This window comes from Thalia democratica, chromosome 3 (assembly GCF_965202585.1).
Source record: "Thalia democratica chromosome 3, ktThaDemo2.hap1.1, whole genome shotgun sequence".
NCBI lineage: Eukaryota > Metazoa > Chordata > Thaliacea > Salpida > Salpidae > Thalia > Thalia democratica.
In genome coordinates, this window is record NC_139167.1 from 25,943,365 (window position 1) to 25,965,439 (window position 22,075).

Consider the following 22,075-nt stretch of genomic DNA (forward strand, 5'->3'; position numbering starts at 1 on the left):
TACTTGATCTTTTTGTTTTTTCAAGTCACTTACATATTTTTGTGTATTCTGTATATAAATGTTTTATATACTCTCGTATATTCTAAATCAATATCGTTTAAAACTTTAATGATATTCAAAACAATGAATGTTTTAGTCAAAACAGTGCATTGAGTTATAGTCTGAATTAATAAAAATTAATCAATATTTTTCTTAAATAAAATATTATTTTAAATTTTACTTTTTTAAAGCTGCAATTAATGACAATTGAATTTATTGCTTTTACCGTCCTTTTATATCAACTTTATGACAATGTATTATTACTTAATCATAATAATTTTTTGCGTATATCAAATTGCAAATACTTTATCGTTTTATGTGTTTGTATACCAAATAAAAAAATTTAAATTCGTTACTTTTTTTTTTTTTTTTTAATTGACTAAAAAATTACCACCTAGTAATGATTGAAAAAGAATATTAGTAAAAAAAATAAGAAAAAATAAACTTGATGATTAATATCTTTAATTTTTTTTCAGTTTTTAACTTTTCTTAACTTTTGTTTTAAAGTGTTGATTGCAAGTATTTATATATTGCAGCAACAAATTACTAAAAATATTTCACAATATGTTGAAACTATTAAGAAAAGATTATTTCAATTATTAAATTAACCGAGGTAAACTTGTTTTGTGGTTCTGATTAAACAAAACATTACACTGTTCAAAAGAAACTTTTTTAATCCAGAAATTTTAAGGCTTAATCTAGTATTTGTTTTAAGACTAATTTAAACAAAGCATGAAAGAAAAAAAGTTGTTTTTATAAAATAGTTTAGTTAAAAACTACTGATATTTGTTAATGTTCATTAATGAAAAAGCTTAAAAGTTAAGTAAAAAATATATTTAAAAAATGCTTTTAGTTTAATTTTATTGTTAAGTTTTGCCTAAAAATATACAGACAGCAATAAAGTTTTAGCATGAGTTTCTTTAAAATGTTAACTTTTCTACATACTTTTGTAACTTTCTGATTTTTTCAAAATTGTGTACACATATAACATGGCTAATATAAAATTACAAAAAAAAATGTTATGTGTTTTTTATGTGCAAAAAAACATTTCTTTGCACAAACGGTTCATAAAAAAGACGAATAACCAAAAGGTTTCGATAACCAAAAGGGTTTTTCGTGCACCAGGTCCTAGGACCAAACACTTTGAGCGCTTTTTTTTTTGTCGTTCAATAAACTATACTAACACTTAATTTAGATAATGCATATATACGTTTTGAATAAGTTAAGTTTTAATTATAATTCAACAAAGCTTTTGTTCTAAATTCAATTGTTATTTTTTACTTTGATGATTCTGATTAGCAACGATAAAGTAAAGTTGAGCAAAATTGTTTTAAAATATTTTTTTCTTACAAACGTATATTTAAATAGTTAGCTAAACATTCAATCTAAACAAAAAATAATACAAACAATGTTCGAACAACTAATATAAATATTTTATCAATATAATTTTACAGCGTTTTTTTGGTTATTAACACGTTATTAAATGCTTTGTTAATGAAACCTCTGTACAAACATAAACACTCAATTACATACAACTTTAGTTATAGAGTAAAAGTTTTTATAGTTTTTAAAGATGGTTTAAAAAGTTTAAATCTAGTTCAAAACTACTTCATCAACTTAAACCAGGGGTCGGTAAACTGCGGCCAGCGATATTAGTTTTTGTGCTGAAAAATAATTTATTCAGCATAAAAAGTTTAATCTAAACTATAATCAAGATTAAAGTTTGCAAATATGCCAATTTTTTGTTCTTGAATAAACTATTTTGCTTATGTTATGTTTATTTCATTATAAATTTTCTGTTTTGTATAAATTCATATTTCCTATATAAAAAGTTTACCAAACTTCTACATCAGATTTTTTTTTACTAAAGTAAAAATACTACGGCCCGTTAAGAACATTTATTTAGTAAATCTCGTCGTTCGTTATAAAATTCTAGCTAAGACTTTTTTTTTAAGGCATGTTAACTTTTTATAATTTTTAAAGAAAAACAATGCTGAACACCTTTTATATTTATATTTTGAAATTAAAAAAGGCGTGAAACGAGTAGACGACAACTAATTATTAATAAAAAGTATTGACTTTTATATATTAGTTTACATTATTTGATAACACATTTTTTTTGTTTTGTTACCTCAAAAAGACCTATTGCATATTTTTAACATTTTGGCTGTCTTTACAATAAAATTTTTTTCAAACTAAACTACTGATTTTAATTATTTTAAATACTTTCTTGTTTGTTTTAGCAACTTTTAAGTGCAAATAAATAACTGTTTTGTGGTATGTTTATTTAAATCAATTAACTTTAGCTTAACGATGTGAAACTTATCGTTATTTTCAAATGCTTTTTGAAATGTAAGTAATTTTTTTGTAAGCTTTATAGATACTTACTTTTTAGTTTTTAACCACATCAATAAAATACGCTTTTTATTTATCTTAAAACTATCGTCTAATAGTATCAATAATCTTTATTTTTAAATAACTTGCTAGCTTGCGTTTTCGCACACTTTTTTTTACAGTTTAAATTTTTGGAAACTAAAATAAAGCTTAGTATTTAAAAAGCATATAGCATTTTTGGACAAATTATGTGTCTATATTTCATAGATTGTAAGATTGTTTTTTTTTTAAACAGAATAAATATACAAATTTACTACTATACACCTTTTAAAATAAGTTTTTGCCACTAACTCTTACAACAAAAAACTATTTGCAATAAAGTTTTAAAAGAACTACAGGTTTATAAGGTATATGTTATAATATCAGAAATATATAATATATCCAGTTACTTTGATTAAAATCAACTTACTATATATAACTTACTATACTTCTACTTAAAAATAAATATATATATTTATTTATTTATTTGTTTATTTATTTATATATATACATAGAGAGAGAATTAAGTTTTTTAACAAACATATATTACTAGACTATATATATGTATATATGTATATATTGTATACGTTGCTTGAATTAACAGTACTGACTTTATTTTTAATTATACTTTTTGTTTATACTATTCTTTTTCAATTAAATTGACTTGAGTTTTGGTTTTATTGTTAAAATATTTAAGATTTTCCAGAAAAGTACACAGTTACTGAGTCATTTACCAAACAAACCAAAAACAGTTTTTAATTTGTAAACGACGTTGTTATCCAGCAAGCTTGTATTTTAATTTTTGTTTGGTTGTAATCGATTTTTTTGTGCGTTTTAAAGATTTAAAATTCCACTTATTCAAATCAATAAAGACGAATTTAGTTTCTTACGTGAGTGCTAAGGTGTCTGTTGTTATTTTTATCAGAAAAATTTGAAATAACTTAAATTGGTAATTTCTTAAAGTTTTCTCTAAAGCTTTTAATATTTATTTACTTAAGTTAGAATAATAGTTTCAGTTATTTTAAAACGGAAGTAAGTAATAAAGTTAAACATTGTAATTTATAGATGTTAATTCTCAATTTAAACATAACCTACAAATTCTCAATAAAGTCTATTTTTATTTGAAATCAAAGAAATAAAAAATCTAGAATACAAAAAAAAAGCTATTAAATTAACTGGATTAACCGAAAACGTTTGATTCTCCCATTTTTTGAAATAATTTTTTTTTAAATTATGCTTTACTTAGGTCATGTGAAAATTCTGTAAAAATTATTATTTTTTCTCTTACTTATCAAATTTGATGCGAATATAAATAGCTGAATGTTTTTAGAATTTGTAAAACTTTTCTAGAAAAAGACTGCATGTCTATATAAGCAGAGAGTTTAGCTAAAAACTCATTAAAGTTAATTTTGTGCAATACATTCAACTTCTATCTACAATCGGATCAAGAAAATAATTCAAAAAGCACCAATATGTATTGGATATTTTTTCAAACTTATGTTTTTGTTCTTTGAATACTTCACTAGCTTAAATGATGACTTTCGGAAATGGAAAATGATAAAGTTTGTAATTTCATTTTTTTGTAGATTTTGGTATTATTATGTATACAACTTAACTTGAAGTTTTCTGTAATTTCATATCGTTTTCTAAAAAATATTTATTGAAAATTAAATAAAAGGTTTTGGACGAACGAAAAGCTACTTGCAAATGTGTTGGAACAAATAAGAAAAATAAAGAAAAGTTAGATAAGTTAACCTCCAACCAAAAAGTTATGGAAAAAGCTTTTAAAATTTTAATGATGCATTTGAAGAAGTTTAGAAAAAAATATACGATTACAACTTTGAGTTTTTTGATACTAGCAGATTTTTAAATATGTTCTTAACTCTTAAGTTTGCTACTCTGATGATTTTTTTTAATTTTAAGTTTGATAAAAAACAAACACTAAGCTCTTTAAACAGTTTTCTAACTAGTGTTTTTTTAACATAAACAATTACTTTGAAAGTTTACTAACGTCTAAATTTCTTTATTTAGTCCTTGATATACAAAAACATACTTTAAAAAGTACTATAAAAAATAGTATTCTAATACATTTGAAACTTATAATAAATTTTTAATTTTTTACAAAACTTTTTTTGAATTAAACTTACTTAGCTTTACACCTTCACAAAATTAAAACAACTTAAACACAAGTTATATTTAAATACAGTTTTACTACAATACTTAAAAAGTAGAAATTTTTGTTAAAGCTTGTGTTAATTAAAATTTCTTCATCTTAGCAATTACTTCGAAATTTGCTCACGTTTTAATGATTTTGTAAAGTGTTTCATGTTGGTGCAATAAACTATAAACATTAATTAAAGGAATTCTGTTTCTTATCATATTTTTAAACATTAAATTAATATTAGAAAACTGAAGTCTGAGTCGCTTTAAAACAGAAAATTTTTAACCTGCTTTTCAAAAAGCGAAATTATTAGTACTTTTAGGTTTTTTATAGGGAAGCCATAGGATAACATTCTTAGTTTGTTTTAATTTTTTTTTAACATCTTTAAATTGATGTATTGACTACTTAAAAACAACTGCAGTTAAAGTTTGTAATTGTAACTAAATTAACGCCTTTAAGAAAGCTTCTTCTTTTTTTTTCGGATTCCAAAATTTTTAACAATTTTCGTTTTTGAATTCTAAATAAACAGTATTAACTGATATGATTTTTAAAGTTTCAACGGCTCAAAACTAATAAAAATACTAACGTAAAGTAATTTAAATTTAGCACACTTTGTTAAACTACTTTTTAACTTCAGCTTTAAGTTTAAATTAGGACTTATAACCTTTTTAGTTTAACTAAAGTTGCCTTGAGAAATTAAGCTTAGTTTTCAGTAAGACATGTATTTAGTTGTATACTTTTTAGTTATATTAACTTAGTTTTAGGAATACTAAGTTTCCAAAATAAAAGCTTTAAGCTTATGAGTCTGAGTTGCTATTGCTGCTTCGATTACATATAAAAGTAGCAAGGTGTATACTTTGCAATTTCTTTTAAACTAAATAAAAGTTAAACAGCATTCAGCAATAGTGAAGCAAGTACTTCTATTACCGTTTTTATTAGTTGCATTTTTAGACCAATTTGTCAGTTCTAGCTGATTAACTAAGTTTAAATTATAACAAGTAGTTCAATCAAATTGAACTACAATACTGATTTTTAGTGATACTTAGGTATTTGATGAGCTTTTAAGAAATCTTAAGATTTAGCAATTTTTTATTTTGTAAGCGTATTTATTTTCACAAAGACCGATTTAAAGCTTTGTGCTTATCTATTTTGATGTTATTGTAGCTCAGTCAACCCTGTTTTTAAATGTTTAAACTGCAAGTAGTAAAAAGACATTTTTGAATCATGCTCAAAATTAACTCTTGGTACTGGTAGAAATTTTTATGAGAAGCGTTGTAAGTTGATTGTATTATTGAACTAAACCTTTCTGCATCTTACACAGAAGAGATTACTAAGTAATATGTTTTTGCTCATATTAAAAATTGATGAAATAAAGACCTTTTAAGGGTTTTTAACAAATAAAAAATGCATAAGAATTTTTTTTTGTTTGTTAAACCTATACTGAAGTGTTTGCACTTTTACAGTCTTTTTTTTTTCTACACAGAACAAAATTATTTATATGTTTTATTTAAAAGCTAAAAAAATGGTTTATTTTAAAAGCTTGTATTATTAGTTTGGTAGCAATTAGTAAATTATATGCTTATTTTTTAGATTTATATTTCTGTCAATAGGCTGTGAAGTACATTAATTTAAAGACTAATTGTTTTAGTTAACGGTCAAAGTTTTTTTTTTCTTTTTGAAGTCTGACCTTGCCGTGATAGACGAAAACCGATAGACATATTAGCTTGAAAAATCACGAGCTTCTAAATAGGGGTCGGCAGTTTTTAGAGCCAAACTTACTGAAAAATTCTCAAGGGGCTACATTATTTAAGAAAACTTTACATAAAAGTGGAAACATTGTTGGAAAACAAATAGGATCACATTTGTAAATGTTAATTATAAAACAGCTCAAACTGAATTATAATTTTTTATTTGTTTTTGAATTAAAAACAACGCCTGGACCACAGACTATTAGTCATAAAGTACATTTGGCCCGCGGTCAGCAGTTGCCGACCCCTTACTTGGGTGATGAAAAACTTTCTACTTACTTTGCTTTACTACAACTTTTGATGACTTACGTTTGTTCTAAGGTTAAATTTTTTCAGCTAAAGTGATATAAATTGTTTTTAGTTAGTTTTGCTTGCATTTAATCCAGTGTATATAATTGGACAAGTCAAGACTACATTTCATATAAAGACTAAGTTAAGAATATGCACAGGTTTTTTTACTTAAAATATCCTTAAAATATAAGTATAGAACCTTCTGGTTTGTAATTAAAAATAAAGTATTTTGAGGAAAACTGATAAGAACCTAAAACTCCTAAATTTATTTAATATATCTTTTTAAATGATACTTTATCCAAGATCAAACTATTACCAACGAAGAACTTAAACACTTAGTTTATCAGAAAAAAAATCTTAACTGTTTAAGTTTTACTTAAGATTTTGAAACTTTTACATTTGTACTTTCGTATATACTTTACTTAAGTGCTTAATAAAAGTTTTAAAAAAAGTTTAATAAAAGCTTGCTGCTTTTTCTAGTATGTTTAGATGTAGCTTGTTTTTTTTAGTATGTAAATGTACTTATCATTTAATTTATTATATAAAAGTCAATTTCAAAACATTAATTTGCTACTAAAAAAGGTGTAAAAGCTAAGTATTTTAATCAAGCACTTCATCGACTATTTGTAGTCAAAAATATAAAAAAGCTTCCTAAATATTTTGATTAAACATAGTTAATTAATATTTATTTGTCGTTAATACTTTTTAAGTGTTTGTAAAAGCAAGCACTCTTCTCAATTATCTTTTTTTACCAAACACACGTGCTTTAATATCTAACAAAATTGTGTGAACATTTGACTATAGTTGTTTTTTCGAGTGAATGTAACATAATATCTCATGAAAGTTATTTTTAAAATATGTAAAGTACGCAGATATTTTCAAATTCACTACTTTTACATACAAGCCCATATTCTACAGTGTTAGTATAACATGAAAATTATAAACATTTCAAAATGTTCAAATTCTCTCATACAACTAAGATATCCATAGATAAAAGTTCAACGTTGTCCCAATATATTTTCATTCAAATGGTTTTAGAAATTTAAAGTTTAACTGACAAAAGTCTAGATATATAAAACAAATTACAAATCAATGATAGAGCACAACAGAAAAGACTAGAGAGTCAAGTCATTATATGCTTATTTTTTAGTTTCATAATTCGGTCAATAGGCCGTGAAGCTCACTATATTTAAATGACAATTTTAATGCTTAGCTGGGTAGAAACAGATTTCTTTTTTTTTTTTTTTAATTAACCTATAAAACTTCGTGTTAAAATTAAAATCAAAGACGTTATTAAAGTATTAAAGCATGCTTATTAACAAAAAAATATTTGAATTTTTGCGCTATTACGCAATTTATCTTAAAATTAAATCTCACTACATGATATTTAGAAATAGTAATAAAATAAAAAAAACTATAATAAGTTTGTCAGGTATTTTTGTATAGTTTTGGCCAACCATATTTACTGAGCCACTAGAGTTTTTTAAGTAGCTTTTGAACTCAAAAATGCCTAACTCAATATACCTTCTGAAATATTATAAAAAAACAGAATAATTTTTGAAAGCAAGAAAAAAAAAAGTTTTTTTATGTATAATAATGTCTTTATTTTCTGACCGCCAAAATATTAATATTGCTTTACTCTCCTTTTCAAACTGATATTTTTAGTGTGACCTAAAGTTCTTTAAAGGGAAAGAGCTAAAAGAATAGACAGCAATAAAATATTTAAGAAACAATTGAGTGGTCACTAATAGCTTAGAAGTTTCTTTGTCCCTTAGAATTAAAAAAAATTGCAGCATAAAATTACTGAAAAGAAAATATGATTCTAGTTTAAATATAGCTTTAAATAATATCTTACTCTTGTTAAATGGGATACTAGACTAATTTGTTTCAACACCATTATTTTATATACAAAACCTGTTCGAGAATTTTTTTAAGGTCTATCAATTTCAACGTTTTTTAAAATAAAAATTCAGGTCTAAACTATAACTCTAAAGAAAAAGTTTTGCACCATAGCTTAAATTCATTAGGCAGTAAGGGAAAAATATTTTATTAACAAAAGTTAAATGAAATACTTATGTAATTACAAAAATATAAACCTGGAATTAACTTGCAATTAAGAAAAAACGTATCTTACCTAATAAATTTTTAACAAAACGTTAAATGCTGTGCTTATAAACAACCAATATTTATGAAGCAAAATTTTTACTACTTATTTTTAAGTAAATATTTAACAACTTTAATAAAGGTTACAAAAATAAAGCTTTCGTTGATTAGATTTTTCTCTCAAAAAGAATTTAGTTTGTTCTTATGGTGTCTAAATTAATTCCTTCATTTGTGTATAAAAAATTCATATTATAGATAATTCAAAAATTACTCCACCAAGGACAATAACAAAACATTTTGTCAGTCTTTTGTACTTTACAGTCTATATTTTATCAATGGTTTTGTTTTGCTTCACTTCAAGTTAAAACACAAATTTTAAAAATTCCCATTTTATGATAACTTTTTTAATAAAAAACTGGTCAACTACACTGTCTTAACTAACATGGCATTATATTGAGTTCAGTTGTTAACACGTTGTTACCTCAATTTATAAATTTGGTTTATAAGTTTTACTTCAGAGTGGCTGCTATCAATTAATCAGCAATAGAAAGGAATCCGGAATATATTTCATATCTAAACTCAGAGATACTTACTTTTACCTAACAAAAAGCTAACTTTGCTTTTGTCTGAACAACTAAGTTTTCGAAAATTTTAGCGTTAGTATAACAAAAAACTTTTAACCAATTAAGAAATTGTGTGAACTGAACGAACATTTTAATTTTTACGAATGTAAAATCTAAAAGACTTGTTATCAAAGTAGTTTTTTCGCTACTTTTATCATATCAATACAAACTTGTTAAATTAAATATTACTGCAATTTATGCACCCACTGGTAACATGATGTCTTATGTTACCAGTGGGTGCACAACTGTTTATATACGACAATTAAAATGTGAACAATTCCGAGTTACAGGGCTCCAATATTTTTGAAAAGTTTTTTCTAGTTAAAGTTGTTGAGTCTTTATTTCATGTGTAAAAATAAGTTAAAGGTACAAAACTCCCTCAATAAACACAAAAAAAGTAAAACGATACTGTGGAGCTACTTTAAATTATAAAAAAAAAAATACAGTGTCAAAAATATTTAAGAAGAAATTTCATAAGTTTTTATGTAAATTTTGTTTTAATTTTAGGTTTTTGTTCAAAATTTTCAGTTTTTTTTAAGTTAAATTTCTATAACTGTCTTTCTTTAACAATGTCTTTCAATTATAAGTGACAAAAGTTTCATTTTTTTGAAAATATCTTTATTTAGATCTTTGAGTCATTTTCAATTATTGTATCAAATTTTTTAGCATCATGTTTACCCACGAGAGCAATTTTTATTTTTCCTAAATGTGTATATTAATTAGTGGAAGCCTCTTATATGTTTTATATTAGTTTTTCCAAAATTTTCTCAAGGTTTTTAACAGTACTCTTTTTTAGGCTTATTTTTAGTTAAGAGTAGTGAGGTGCCGGACTCACTATCCGGCCGGATATTGCCATTTTTGTCTGATATCCGGATCGGGCCGGATTCTAATATGAAAAAAAGTCCGGATCCGGCCGGACTCTAATTTGAAAAAAAAGCCGGATCCGGTTTCAGCCGGATTCTAATTTGAAATAAAAGTCCGGATCCGGTACGTCACTACTTTAAAGCCATCCACACTTTTAAAACTCCATTTTATATAAAGTTTTTAAATAACCGGCTGACTATGACTAAACTTTAATAATTTATAAGAAAATAAGTCAAGTTATCTTTACATTTACTATAAAAGCACATTGGCTTAACATTCTCAAGTCGTTGTAAACTCGACCAAGAAAATACCGATTTATTTTATCAATAAAAAACTTATTATTAACTTATTGAACATTTTAAATAAACTGTTCAATAAGTTTAACTAATAAATTGTTTATTGGAATGTTAACATTTGGACTATTCGTAATTTATTTTGCAGTCACTCATATTTATTTATACACTATGACAGATAATAAGAAATAAATTTAAACTGATTGGCAAGAAAAATGTCTCACTGAGATAAAAATGGAATTAATGCAACTTAACTGTTATACGTGGGTGCAAGCGTTTGTTTGTATACCGACAATACCCACCCGCGGTCAATTCCAACCCACGCACAAGTCCTACTCAAAATGGAATATATTTTTGTGTTTTATTATCACTGTTACCTAAACAAGCGGATCTCGGATTTAATCGCTAGCGGGAAATGAGCGGTTTGTCTAACAAATTCACTACATTTTTATGACACAAGCCTAACTGCTTTTGTTAACATTAACCTCAGCGCTTAAGTTTTAGACCATACCCTTTCGCCATTATTTTTATTACCCCTGCACCATCAATTACTTTCTGTAGTAAGATGAATCTTGGTGTCAAATAAAATTAATACCTTACATTTAATTTAACTAATAATAACTTCAAACAGCTGATCAGGGTTTTACATTAAGGTTATCTCCGCTATTAACTTAAAAGATATCTTAGGGTCAACTTATAATTTCTAAAAGGATACAGTAAGTAGTAATCTGGGACAATTCAACCACAAGAAAATGTTGGTAGTAGGAAAGGTGTATGACTATTTAAGTGCGCAGTATAACTGAAAATTTATAACAAAGTTGTTACTTACATATTGGTAAAATTTATACTCTTAGTTTTGTCGCCATTATATTTTACATCCGTAAGGGACTGCTATTACAAGCCATCATTTACAGTGCATGTCATGATTAAGGATCTCCAGCCTTTACATTAACCATTTTTTAAAGGAAAGACTTAACTACATAACCCTACCCTTAACCCACAAGGAAACCTAACATATGTACAATAATCACAACATTTTTTTTAATACAGTCGTTTTTATTAAGAGTCACTAAAAAATTTATTGTTGATCCGCTTCTCCTAGATTGCACGTTGGATCTCCTACTTACTCTCTCCTACATCGTACTTAACCTGTTATCAATTAAAAATACATTCAGTTTCTTTTTCCTACATGTAAATATTTATACTTTATTTTCTTAAAGCTTAAGGTAGGCCAGGTTATCTTTACCATAAAAAAAATTTAAATATACGATTATGCTTACTCACCCTTAAAACTATTTAATAATTGCTACAGATAAATATTTCTTGACATTCTTAAACAGTGTGAAAAAATGTAAAAAAAAGTATAATTTTAAGAATTAACAGTTTTTAAGTTGCACTAAAATTAATAAAAACAAAAAGCGAAACTGACCATGTGCTTAACCAGAGTCTGCTGTTCGAGTCCTGCCAAGACTGAAATGGGTGATTGAAGTGATCAGGAATAATTGTGACTGCCGCCGATGATGTTGTTTGGTAATCTGGTTGTGTAGCTGCTTGACTGCATAGATTCAGGAACATTTAACAAGTCCTTGGGCAAGATAGTCTGTTGCTGCTGTGCACTCACAGACTCAAGACTGACTCACATACCTGAAATTGAAAAGTGTGTTACATTTGTGGTCATAACAAGCTTAATTAACTGCCAAATATTATTGATAACCTTCGTTTTACACTTGCAATTAACAATTTAAAACTATAGTTTATGAAACTTATAATTGTTGTAGTAAAAACTCACAAGTTAAGCACACTGTGGTCTTCTGATCTGTGCTGCTCTTACTCCAGTATTTTCTCCAACACATCTCTGAGCTCGAGTCAGCGCTCTGGTTTGCAGAAAACTCCTACATTGCTGTGTGCTGGTTGCAGCGCCATCGTGTGATGAAAACTCCTTTGAACAGAACCGTCACACCTTAGCTGTCACATGTTGCTCCGCTTATGACTCCATTGTGTTGTAACCACCTATTTAGTCCATTACAGAAGTATTTTATTGCAAAGTTATTGTTCTGGATTACAAATTTTCACTGTTTAATTGGTTGGCAAAAAACATGATTGTTAGCAAATATGATTTAATTGGTTTTACATATTTAAACATGACCAACTTATTCTAAAAGTGATGCGCTTATGTTGCTTCTTAAACCAGTCATTTTTACTGCATTACACTTAGAATAACTTAGAATATTTGACAAGCCTTAAATACTCTTATAGAAGTTTTGAATCAGAAAAGCTAATGCTAAGTATTTGATTACATGATACTACATTAAAAACTGAAGAGATGAACATTCTTAAATTCTCATAATACAGCTAAAAACTTAGATACTTAACATATATTGTACCATTAAGTTATAATCACAACACTTAATTAAATCTAGAACAGACATTAAAATTTACACCTAAAATAACTTAACCTTTTCGATGATATCTCCTTATAGTTGCTTTATAATTGGCCTAGAAATAAGCTCTTTATTTCTACTGTAAACTCTTAGTACTTATTAAATCTTCTTAAAGTACTTAGTTTACATCTTGTCACAGTATTCTTAGATAGCCTAGATAGAAATCTTCACAAGCCTACACATATTTTGTTCATCTCTGAACAACTTTGTACCTAGATTAGCTTCTTTTTTGATGTTGCACCTATTAGTAGCCTTACAATACATATTTCCTAAAAACAACAACACATAATCAAAATTTAAGAACTATAAAGTTGTCATTTGCAACATCAAAAATTTACTGAAAGAAAAATTATGTTATGACAAAAATTAGTCTAGCACACTTATAATCGGTCTGAAGAAAAATAATTTTGACAATGCAAGTAAACACCTTCAAAATTGTGTAGAAAAATAATAATCTGAGAAGTACAATCTTAAGTTTAAATTTTTTCATGATATATAAAATTGTTGCTTCCTACTTAGTCTAAAATCTCATTCTAGTTTCTAAAACAACCATTCTTACAATCAAATGTTAACACTTAAAATCAATGTACTCATTTAAAAATTACATAAAATTTACAAAATAGTTTTTGTCAGTTCTTAATAGTTGCCTCTGCCTCCATTTCTTCCGTAGTTACCGCGGTTACCGCCTCCATAGTTATCATAACTATCTTGGTAACCTCCTCCCATGCCATAGCCGTCGTCATATCCGCCGCTGCCATATCCTCCTCCCATGTTGTTGCTGTAGCCGCGGCCACCACCGTAGGGTCCGTTTGACCTCCCGGACATTCCCTGGTTTCTCATTGGGCCAAAGTTGGAGTTGTTGCCATAGCCGCCACCATTTCCGTAGCCGCCACCATTTCCATAGTTGTCATAACCGTCATCATAGCCGCGGTTGTAATCTCCCCTGCCGCCACCGTTGCCATAACCGCGGTTGCTGCGCATCTGGCCACTGCCATATCCACGGTCATTACCATAACGACCACCACCGTTGCGGCCCATCCTCATGTCAGACATCTGCTTGGTTTCCAGCTGCATCCTAGCTTTTTCAAGCTCGGCCTTGGACAAGGCTTTCTTTACTTCACAACGAACCCCGTTGATGGTGTGGTGTCTCTTGGCAACCAGCTTGTCTACGGGATCAAAGTCATCAAAGGTGATGAAGGCAAAGGCCTTGGGCCTCTGCTCCTTCTGGTCGTAGGGGATCTCACAGGTCTGGATCGATCCAAACTCACTAAAGTACTCTTTCAAGTGGTCCTCAGTGATGTTGTCCTTAACGCCTCCAATGAAGATCTTCTTCACTTGGACGTGGGCGCCTGGCTTTGAAGACTCCTCTCTGGAAACTGCTCTCTTGACATCAATCTGCCTCTCATCAAGGGTGTGGGGCCTCACGGCCATGCAAGCGTCTGCCTCCTCTTCAGTCTCGAACGTGACAAAGCCAAAGCCTTTTGACCTGTCACTGTTCTTGTCCTTGATGACCACTGAGTCCACAACGTTTCCCCACTTTTGGAAGAATGACAGCAGTGAGGCGTCGGTGGTTTCAAGGGACATTCCTCCGATGAAAAGCTTGCGGGATTGCTCCTCTTCCTTTCCTGATCCGTATGGCATTTTTGTGTTTAGTTACTTAGAAAAAGTCTGTAAGATAATTGCTGGTTAGTTTTGGTATTGGTTATTATACTAGTAACTTTGATGATGTTAAATTAAATAATTGATTGGCTTTAAGTTGTGTTAAGCCAAATAAAATGCTTTTGTCAGATATAAATTTTAATCTTTTGCAGTACCTAAATGAATTTTTCTTTGAGGCATAAATTAGTTTATAGCATCAAAAATCCAACTTCTTATTGAAGTGTTTAAACTTAAGTCAAATTTCAATTGACCTTGGCTTTCAACCAAAAGAACCAACAAATAATATTGACACCATTTTTCTAAAACCTTTAGCTGGTTATAATTATATCAGTTTAAAATTGATGGATGATTTGACTTTGACTGATACAAAAATATATCTTATTTCTCAATGCATTGAGTATTCAGTTTTAAATAATAACAATACATTACAACTTTTGATTGCTAACTAACTTAATGAAAAATAATTTAAAATTTAAATTGGTATAACCATTAGGCTTAATATCTTTTAAATTTATAATTAATGATTAGGATTTTGAAATAAATAATATTAAAACTTTAATAATTTTTAAATTTAATGCTAATGAAACAATACATAAGAACTTTTCAGTTACTTTAACATAAGAAATAAATGTTTATTGTAATGCCAAGTGAAAGTTTTGTTGAATTTAATCATAAAGTATCAACTTTCACTTAATTTTTATGAAATTTAAAATCAGTTGACAATGGAGTTATTATTTATAATAGCTATAGGATATCAATGTATCTTAAGTTATACAAATTATTATAATTTTTGTGTGTCAACCATTATCAAATGTATGGTTGACTTAACATAACTACACAAAAACAAAAACTATTACATTCACCTACAATATATAATTTTTAACAAACTTTTTAACTTACAGTTAATTTTTTTATGATGGAAAGAATAACTCAAATCTGAATTTAAACAAAATGTTAGATAAAATTTAAATAAAAATCTCAAAAAAAAAAAAGAATACATTTATATTGTGATTTCCAAATTCAAGTTAAATTACAACCACCATATTTCAGTAAAAAAAGCTTTACAAGAACTTGATAAGAAAATTTTATTTATTAGAGCTAGACATCAAAAATGATTGTACTAAAAAGTTTAAAATTCTCCAAACAGAACACATATTTATGTAGGCAAGCCTTATATGTGATAAAATTTTTAAAGGAATTCAAGTCTTAATTCAATGTTTACACTTGTGCTTCTTAATTGCCTTTATTTAGGAACATTTAGGGCGTAGGGGGATAAATAACATTTTTCACAACTTGATCTTATTTTAATATTGTTTTTACAAAGCTACAAGATGCTTTTTAGCAATTTTAAAAATGTTGGTCAAAGTCAACCAAAAAGGCAACAATAGGTTCCTTATGGGAGGCTCAAACAAAAACTGAAAAAATAGACTATTTCACTAAAAATCAATCTTTTGCTAGATTTTTAAGATAAATACCTCAAACTTTCAGGAAATGTTCCTTGCAATATTTGGAAAATTATGTTAGAGAGAATTTTTGAAACTAAAAAAATTAAATTTATTTAAAAAATCAACTTTTTTGTCATAATTTTTTTTTTCTTTAATTTTGGTCCAACAGAGTTTTCTAAACGTTGCAAGGAAAATTTCGAAAGTTTGGGGTAGTTATCTTTGAAAACGTTGAAGATAAATTTTAGTGATTTCTAATTAAGTTTGTGTCTCCCATAAGGAACCTATTGTAGTCTTCAACTTTGACCTGCTATATCTCAAAAAAAAAAATTATCAGTAAAAAGCAACTTGCAGCTTAGTAAAAACTCAATTAAATAAGACTAAACTGTGAATAAGGTGATTATAATGAGGGTTACTGAAATACTGAAGTTAAGGTCATACAGGGTCAAGGCATATTTTATAAAATCAACATGTCGTTCCTCATAAGCTAAACACTTTTAATAATGTTTCACATACTTATAACAGAGTAGTCACTGGTTTTCTTAATTTTTTTAGGTTTTTGAAAGTACACACTTTTAGTCTTTTTTTTTAATTTAAGTTTAAGGTAAAAAACTTTGTTAAACAGTATAACAACATTGAAAAGATAATATGAAGCTACTTGTTTCTAATTAAAATATTTTTGAGGATGACAAAAAAATTATCTTTATGATGGATTTTTTATGTCAAATGAAAATTTTACTACCTAAGATGTAAAAATTTTTTTAAATTCCAGGTTTTTAAGTAGTGAATTTTGTTCAAAGTTCTAGGATTTTCTAGGGTATTTTTAAGTTTTCTATTTGCAGTTTTTTAGCCTAAATTGTCATACTTCCAAGTTTAGTTGCCACTCTTTTATAAAATAGTTTTTGCAAAACATAAAAATTTTAATTAGCTATGAAGTGTTTGTTGAGAAAGTTGTTTTTGACTTAATAATAATTATCAAAACTGAATTCAAAATATTGTTCTTTACTATTTAAAGTTAAAAATTATTTCAAACTTTAAAAATCTGTAAAAAGCATCTTGTAGCTTAGTTAAAACTCTATAAAATAAGATCAAGTTGTGAAAACAGTAATTTTTCCACCCTATACCCTTAAGTCCTATTAAACTACAAGTTGATACCCTTTAAGCTAAATAACTTGTTTGAATTTAACTAAATTTGAAAAGCAACTGATAGCTAAGTTTAAAATATTATAAATAAGATAACATGTTTTTTAAATTTCCTGTCACCTTATGGCTTTGTATAAAATAGGCTCTTACTTGCAATTAATTATCAGAGTGGTATTCATATTGTAATATTTATACAAGGTAACAACTGGTTTTTGAAAATTTTCCTACAGGGTTTTTGAAAAAAAGTTTTTTGGTCAGTTTAAAGTTTAAAATTAACTTAAAAAACAGTGTTTAATAACACAGTATAAAAATAACACAGTATAAAAATAATTAAAAGAAACTTTAAGTGTATTTATTTCAGGGTTGCCATCTTTAAGCAAAAAAAAACTGGCCACTTTTATAAGCAAAAAAAAAACTACCATGAGTGACCTAATCATTAAAAAAAAAATTTCTACCTATAGAATAAATACATTTATATTTTTTAGTAGTGAAGCGCTAGCCACAAGGCTAAAGAAATAGTTTATAACCCATCAATATAAAATTCTGTAATTTAATTGTTTCAAAATAACAAAAAATTGAAAAAGGATCAGCTAAATTGATCTTGAGATTTTTTTTATCTGTAAACTATCTTAAAAGAAAACTATCTAGAGTTGGCCTAAATTTAAAAGATTAGCTCATGACATCCTAATTTGTCTGAAGTCATCCTTAGATTTAAAAAAAAATCAAAATATCCTGCATATGAAAGATTTATAACACCTTGTCTCAAAATTAATTGTTTCACTTCCAAACTTTGTTTTTAATTCTTGGTTTTTAAGTTTTTGTCTAAATTTTCAAGTTTTAGAATAGTATTCTGAGTTAAATGACAACCCTTGTAAAGACAAGTTCTAAACCTTGTCTTAACTAATTATTGGTTATTCCATTTAATTTGCAGCAAATTTTATTTTATTCATACATAAACAACTTGCATTTCAGAACCAATACAATTTATGAAAAAAATAATTCAACCTATAAAAAACTTATTATGAATATATAATATAAATGAATATGTTAATCAAGTGGTCTAATCATAGTGGAGATAATTTGATCAGTTTATATAAAATTTTAACAAGATTATTTTCTTTAATGTTTGCAGGCTGTTATTAGTAAAACACAGTGCTAACCTGATTTTTTAACTTAATTAATGCCTGATCTTTATAAAACTTTTACTAAGACAATGTACTGACCAAGTACCAAATAAATAAAAAATATATACCTTACTCAAGTTTTATCAAACCCAATTAAACTATGGTAGTTCATATAACCTGAACATGTACAAATATACTTAAAGGGTAAAATTTTAAATATGACAAAAATGTTGAAAATTTTTAACAGGATCTTAACCACAAGTATATTCAAGATAAGGTTTCCACTTTTTTATTTACCAATGAACTTATTAATTTACTGATGTTTATACAAGCCCTCAATAAAGTGATGTCAGATATAGACTTTATGTAGGTTTGCTGCTGGGTTATAATTAAAAAACTAATAAATGCTTTGATTTATTAAGAGAATATAAGAGAATTTTTTTATTAATTTGATTTTAAACTAAAATTTAAAATGAAGCTTAAAAATACTCCATAGAAATCTTTGAGGCTACTTAGTAGAAACTTGACAATAAATGCTCAACTGTAAGTATTATTAAATTATTTATGAGTTTTTGATTGTTGCCACTTATTTGGCCAAACATCCAGCTTGAGTGAACTAAGTCAGTTAGCCTGGATATGAAAAATTTAAAAACAACAATTTAAGTCAATTGTATAAAAGATTCTGTAATATAAGGTAAAATACCTTAAAACATCATAATTGACTCATAACACAATTTTGATGTCAAAAAATAGCTGGTATTATGCTGATTTGTCTTAGTGGCAAACATAATATAAAAGATAGTGGTAGATCTGAGGTGAAATTAATTTCACTTCAGATCTACCATTGATGTATTACCATCAAATAACCAAGTAAACTTTTTGCAAGTAAAAGTGACTTTTTGTTTTGAACATTATAATACAGAAATCAGTCAAGGAATTGACTTCATGATGGGAATTTAATTTTTTAATTTTTATAATATAGAGTGTTACAGACTGAATAAATGTTAAATAAATAAAACAATTAAATGTCAAATATTCTGCACTACTAATGTTGTGTAAATATTATTAAGCTTTTAAATTTACAAGACTGGATTTTAAATATTTAAGTCAAATATAAAAAACTAAAAAATTCATAACACTAGGGATAACAACTGCATAATTTTTTTTTAATGATATATTATATAAGTTAAATGTAAACTAACAACCCATCACACAGATTTGACACGGATATGGAGTAAGAAGACCATCTTACATGAAAGCCCCACAGGTTTCTTGAAGGCACTTAACAAAACAAATGATTGGTTTGCACAACTTGGTAGAAATTTACTAAAAGCCAATTTCGCAAAAGTATTTTCAAAGGTAGAGGGCTTATTAAAGATAACTTTCTTGTAAACCTTATAAGCCATGACGCTATCATTAATACGATAGTAGGAAATGTATAGGTAAAATAGCTTTGTCTGTACTAAAAGTAAAATTGATTTTTTTATTTTGGTTTTATAAAATTATTGTTAGTTTGTAAGAATTGAATTATCGTTTACAGTTTCCGTTATTTGACGAAATAGATTGTTTTAGGCTAGTTGTTCACAACATCTAATATAAATTGTTGGCAAACTACTAAAATTATCAAAAAAAAAAATTTCCAAATAAATAATAACACAATAAAACAAGAAAAAATTTTGCATACTTATAGGCATGAATACCAGAATTCCAAAAAAGCGAAGTTTTGAATACTGAAGGATACTATTTATTTTAACTTAAATAATTTCTTCAATTAATTGTTTCTACACGCTCATTGCCACATTAGAAAAAAAAATATTATTTGTGAAAATAATGTTTTTCTATAATTGTTACTGTTATCTTAAGCTTCTGAAAATATGGTTGTGTTTTACGCATCTAAAACGACATCGAGTATCGACATCATCAAACCCGTATTTGATACAACTTGTTTTTTTATTTTTGATATATGTAACTGTAAAAAATTAGATACTTAGAATACTTCTGTAAAAACATCATTAGCATAGTATCGCTTAATATAATTTTAAAATCAATGCTTTTATTGTTTAGTTTGCAAGCAAAAAAGTATAAATAATTAGATTAATTATTTTTTTAGTTCAATCTTTTGCATACAGTTTATATGCATGAAACAGCATTATAAAGTAGTTTAAAAATGAACCTGGTTATAAAAGTGCATAAAAATCTTAAAATCTTCATCCTTAAATTATAAAAAAAATTGGGTAATAAATTTCAATAATAAATTTGGAAAAAAATGAATGATGTTTAACTCCAACAATTAACAATTTAACAATTACTCCAACAATTAAGAGTAACAACAATTGACAACAATAACAAAATTGAGTATGATTGAGTATTGACAGTTATCATAAAATTTTTTTAAGTTAACTTAAACTTGTTATTAGGTTATCACATACAGACCGAGACTGTACGGCCAGGCTACTAAAGGTTTACTAAATGATAGTACCCCTTTGACATCTTCATTATTTTTCTTAACATAAGTTAGAAGGGTGAAAGTTTTAAAAGTATTATAACTAGTATACTAAAAATATAACACTTAAAATTGTTTTGGTTTTTGCAAGTGAAAGGCAGATTTTTAGAGTTAGGTTATGCACATTTGTGCAACGGTTTGACATCTGATTCTTTTTTTTATCAATTGTTTTTGTAGCTTTGCCAAAGCGTAATCGATACATAAAGAATAAACATTATTGGAATTAAGGTACAGACAGTTGTAAAAAAGAAACAAAAAGTTTTAGTCAATTAACTAACTACTAAATTTTAAACCTAAAGGCCAAAGCACAATAAGTATACAGGTCAACTAATTATTTATCGAAAACAATGAAAAATGGTGTATTATTTACAAAGGAAAGGAGCTGCTAATAAAATCAAACTATAGAATAAACAAATCCTACATATTAAATCAATAATTTATAAGTTTAAAGGTTAATAAATTACTGATACTTTTTATTATAAAGTATCGTATTTTAATAGATAAACTTATATCAAAATTTACTTTTTTTTGCAAAGATTAGTTCAGTTTGAAATTCCACATTTAAACTGAAAGATAATTATGACTGCATGCATTCTTTTAAAAATTATTATTTCACAGGTTTTCAAAAACACAAAAACTTTAGATTATTTAGCGATTTTTAAATATAAGCTATAAATATTTTATTAGCTTAATTTGTATAAATTTAAAACTTATAGCAACATAGTAAAACATGTTTGTATTGTAAAACGCAGGGTCAATTTTACACGGCGTCACTTTTACACGTCAAAACTTTCGCACGGCGTTATATTTTTACGGAAATACTTATGAAAAGCAAAAATTTTAAACAAACAGTCAATTTTGAACGGAACTTCACTTTTGCACGCTTCTAATTTTTATTTTCTCAAATAGAAATTTAAATAAATAATTTTTTCTTGTCAACTTAAATAATATTCGCCTTTAAACGTAAGTTGTTTTGAATGAATAAAATGAGGTAGTTTTTTTTATGAAATTTTAAAGTAAATTTTTATTTGAAGTTTTACGTACAATAATATAACAACGTACCACAGTTCACTAATTCGTATTTATAATCTTAATTTAAATAAACTAGATGAACAAAAGTCTTTAATTTTAAATGAAAACTATTTTAAATATTTTAAATAAAATTTATCTGAATCTGTTAATATTTAAACAGAAAGATAAACTTAATTTGTTTAGGCTTTCAAACACGAATCTTGAGTATTATTTTTTACTTATATTCTCTTGATGTT

At 26.6% G+C, this 22,075-nt stretch overlaps 1 protein-coding gene across 2 annotated transcripts; it reads right to left on the reverse strand.

Moving 5' to 3' along the window:
• Nucleotides 1-11,547: 11,547 nt before the first annotated feature.
• LOC145832036 (heterogeneous nuclear ribonucleoprotein A1-like) lies at nt 11,548-19,541 on the reverse strand. Of its 2 annotated transcripts, XM_082939403.1 has the most exons (5): nt 19,507-19,541; nt 12,952-14,604; nt 12,285-12,505; nt 11,925-12,139; nt 11,548-11,644 (listed from the first exon to the last, which is right to left on the reverse strand). In XM_082939403.1, the coding sequence occupies exon 2, from the start codon at nt 14,575-14,577 to the stop codon at nt 13,573-13,575; it is 1,005 nt and encodes a 334-aa protein (XP_082795529.1). In that variant the 5' UTR covers nt 14,578-14,604; nt 19,507-19,541; the 3' UTR covers nt 11,548-11,644; nt 11,925-12,139; nt 12,285-12,505; nt 12,952-13,572. The 2 variants fall into 2 exon arrangements, with proteins under 2 accessions (XP_082795529.1, XP_082795528.1); XM_082939402.1 differs by having other exon boundaries at nt 12,285-14,604.
• Nucleotides 19,542-22,075: the final 2,534 nt, after the last annotated feature.

Coding starts and splice junctions, on each gene's coding strand:
- LOC145832036 (XM_082939403.1), bottom strand. CDS start 14,577: ATGCCATACGGATCAGGAAAGGAAGAGGAGCAATCCCGCAAGCTTTTC.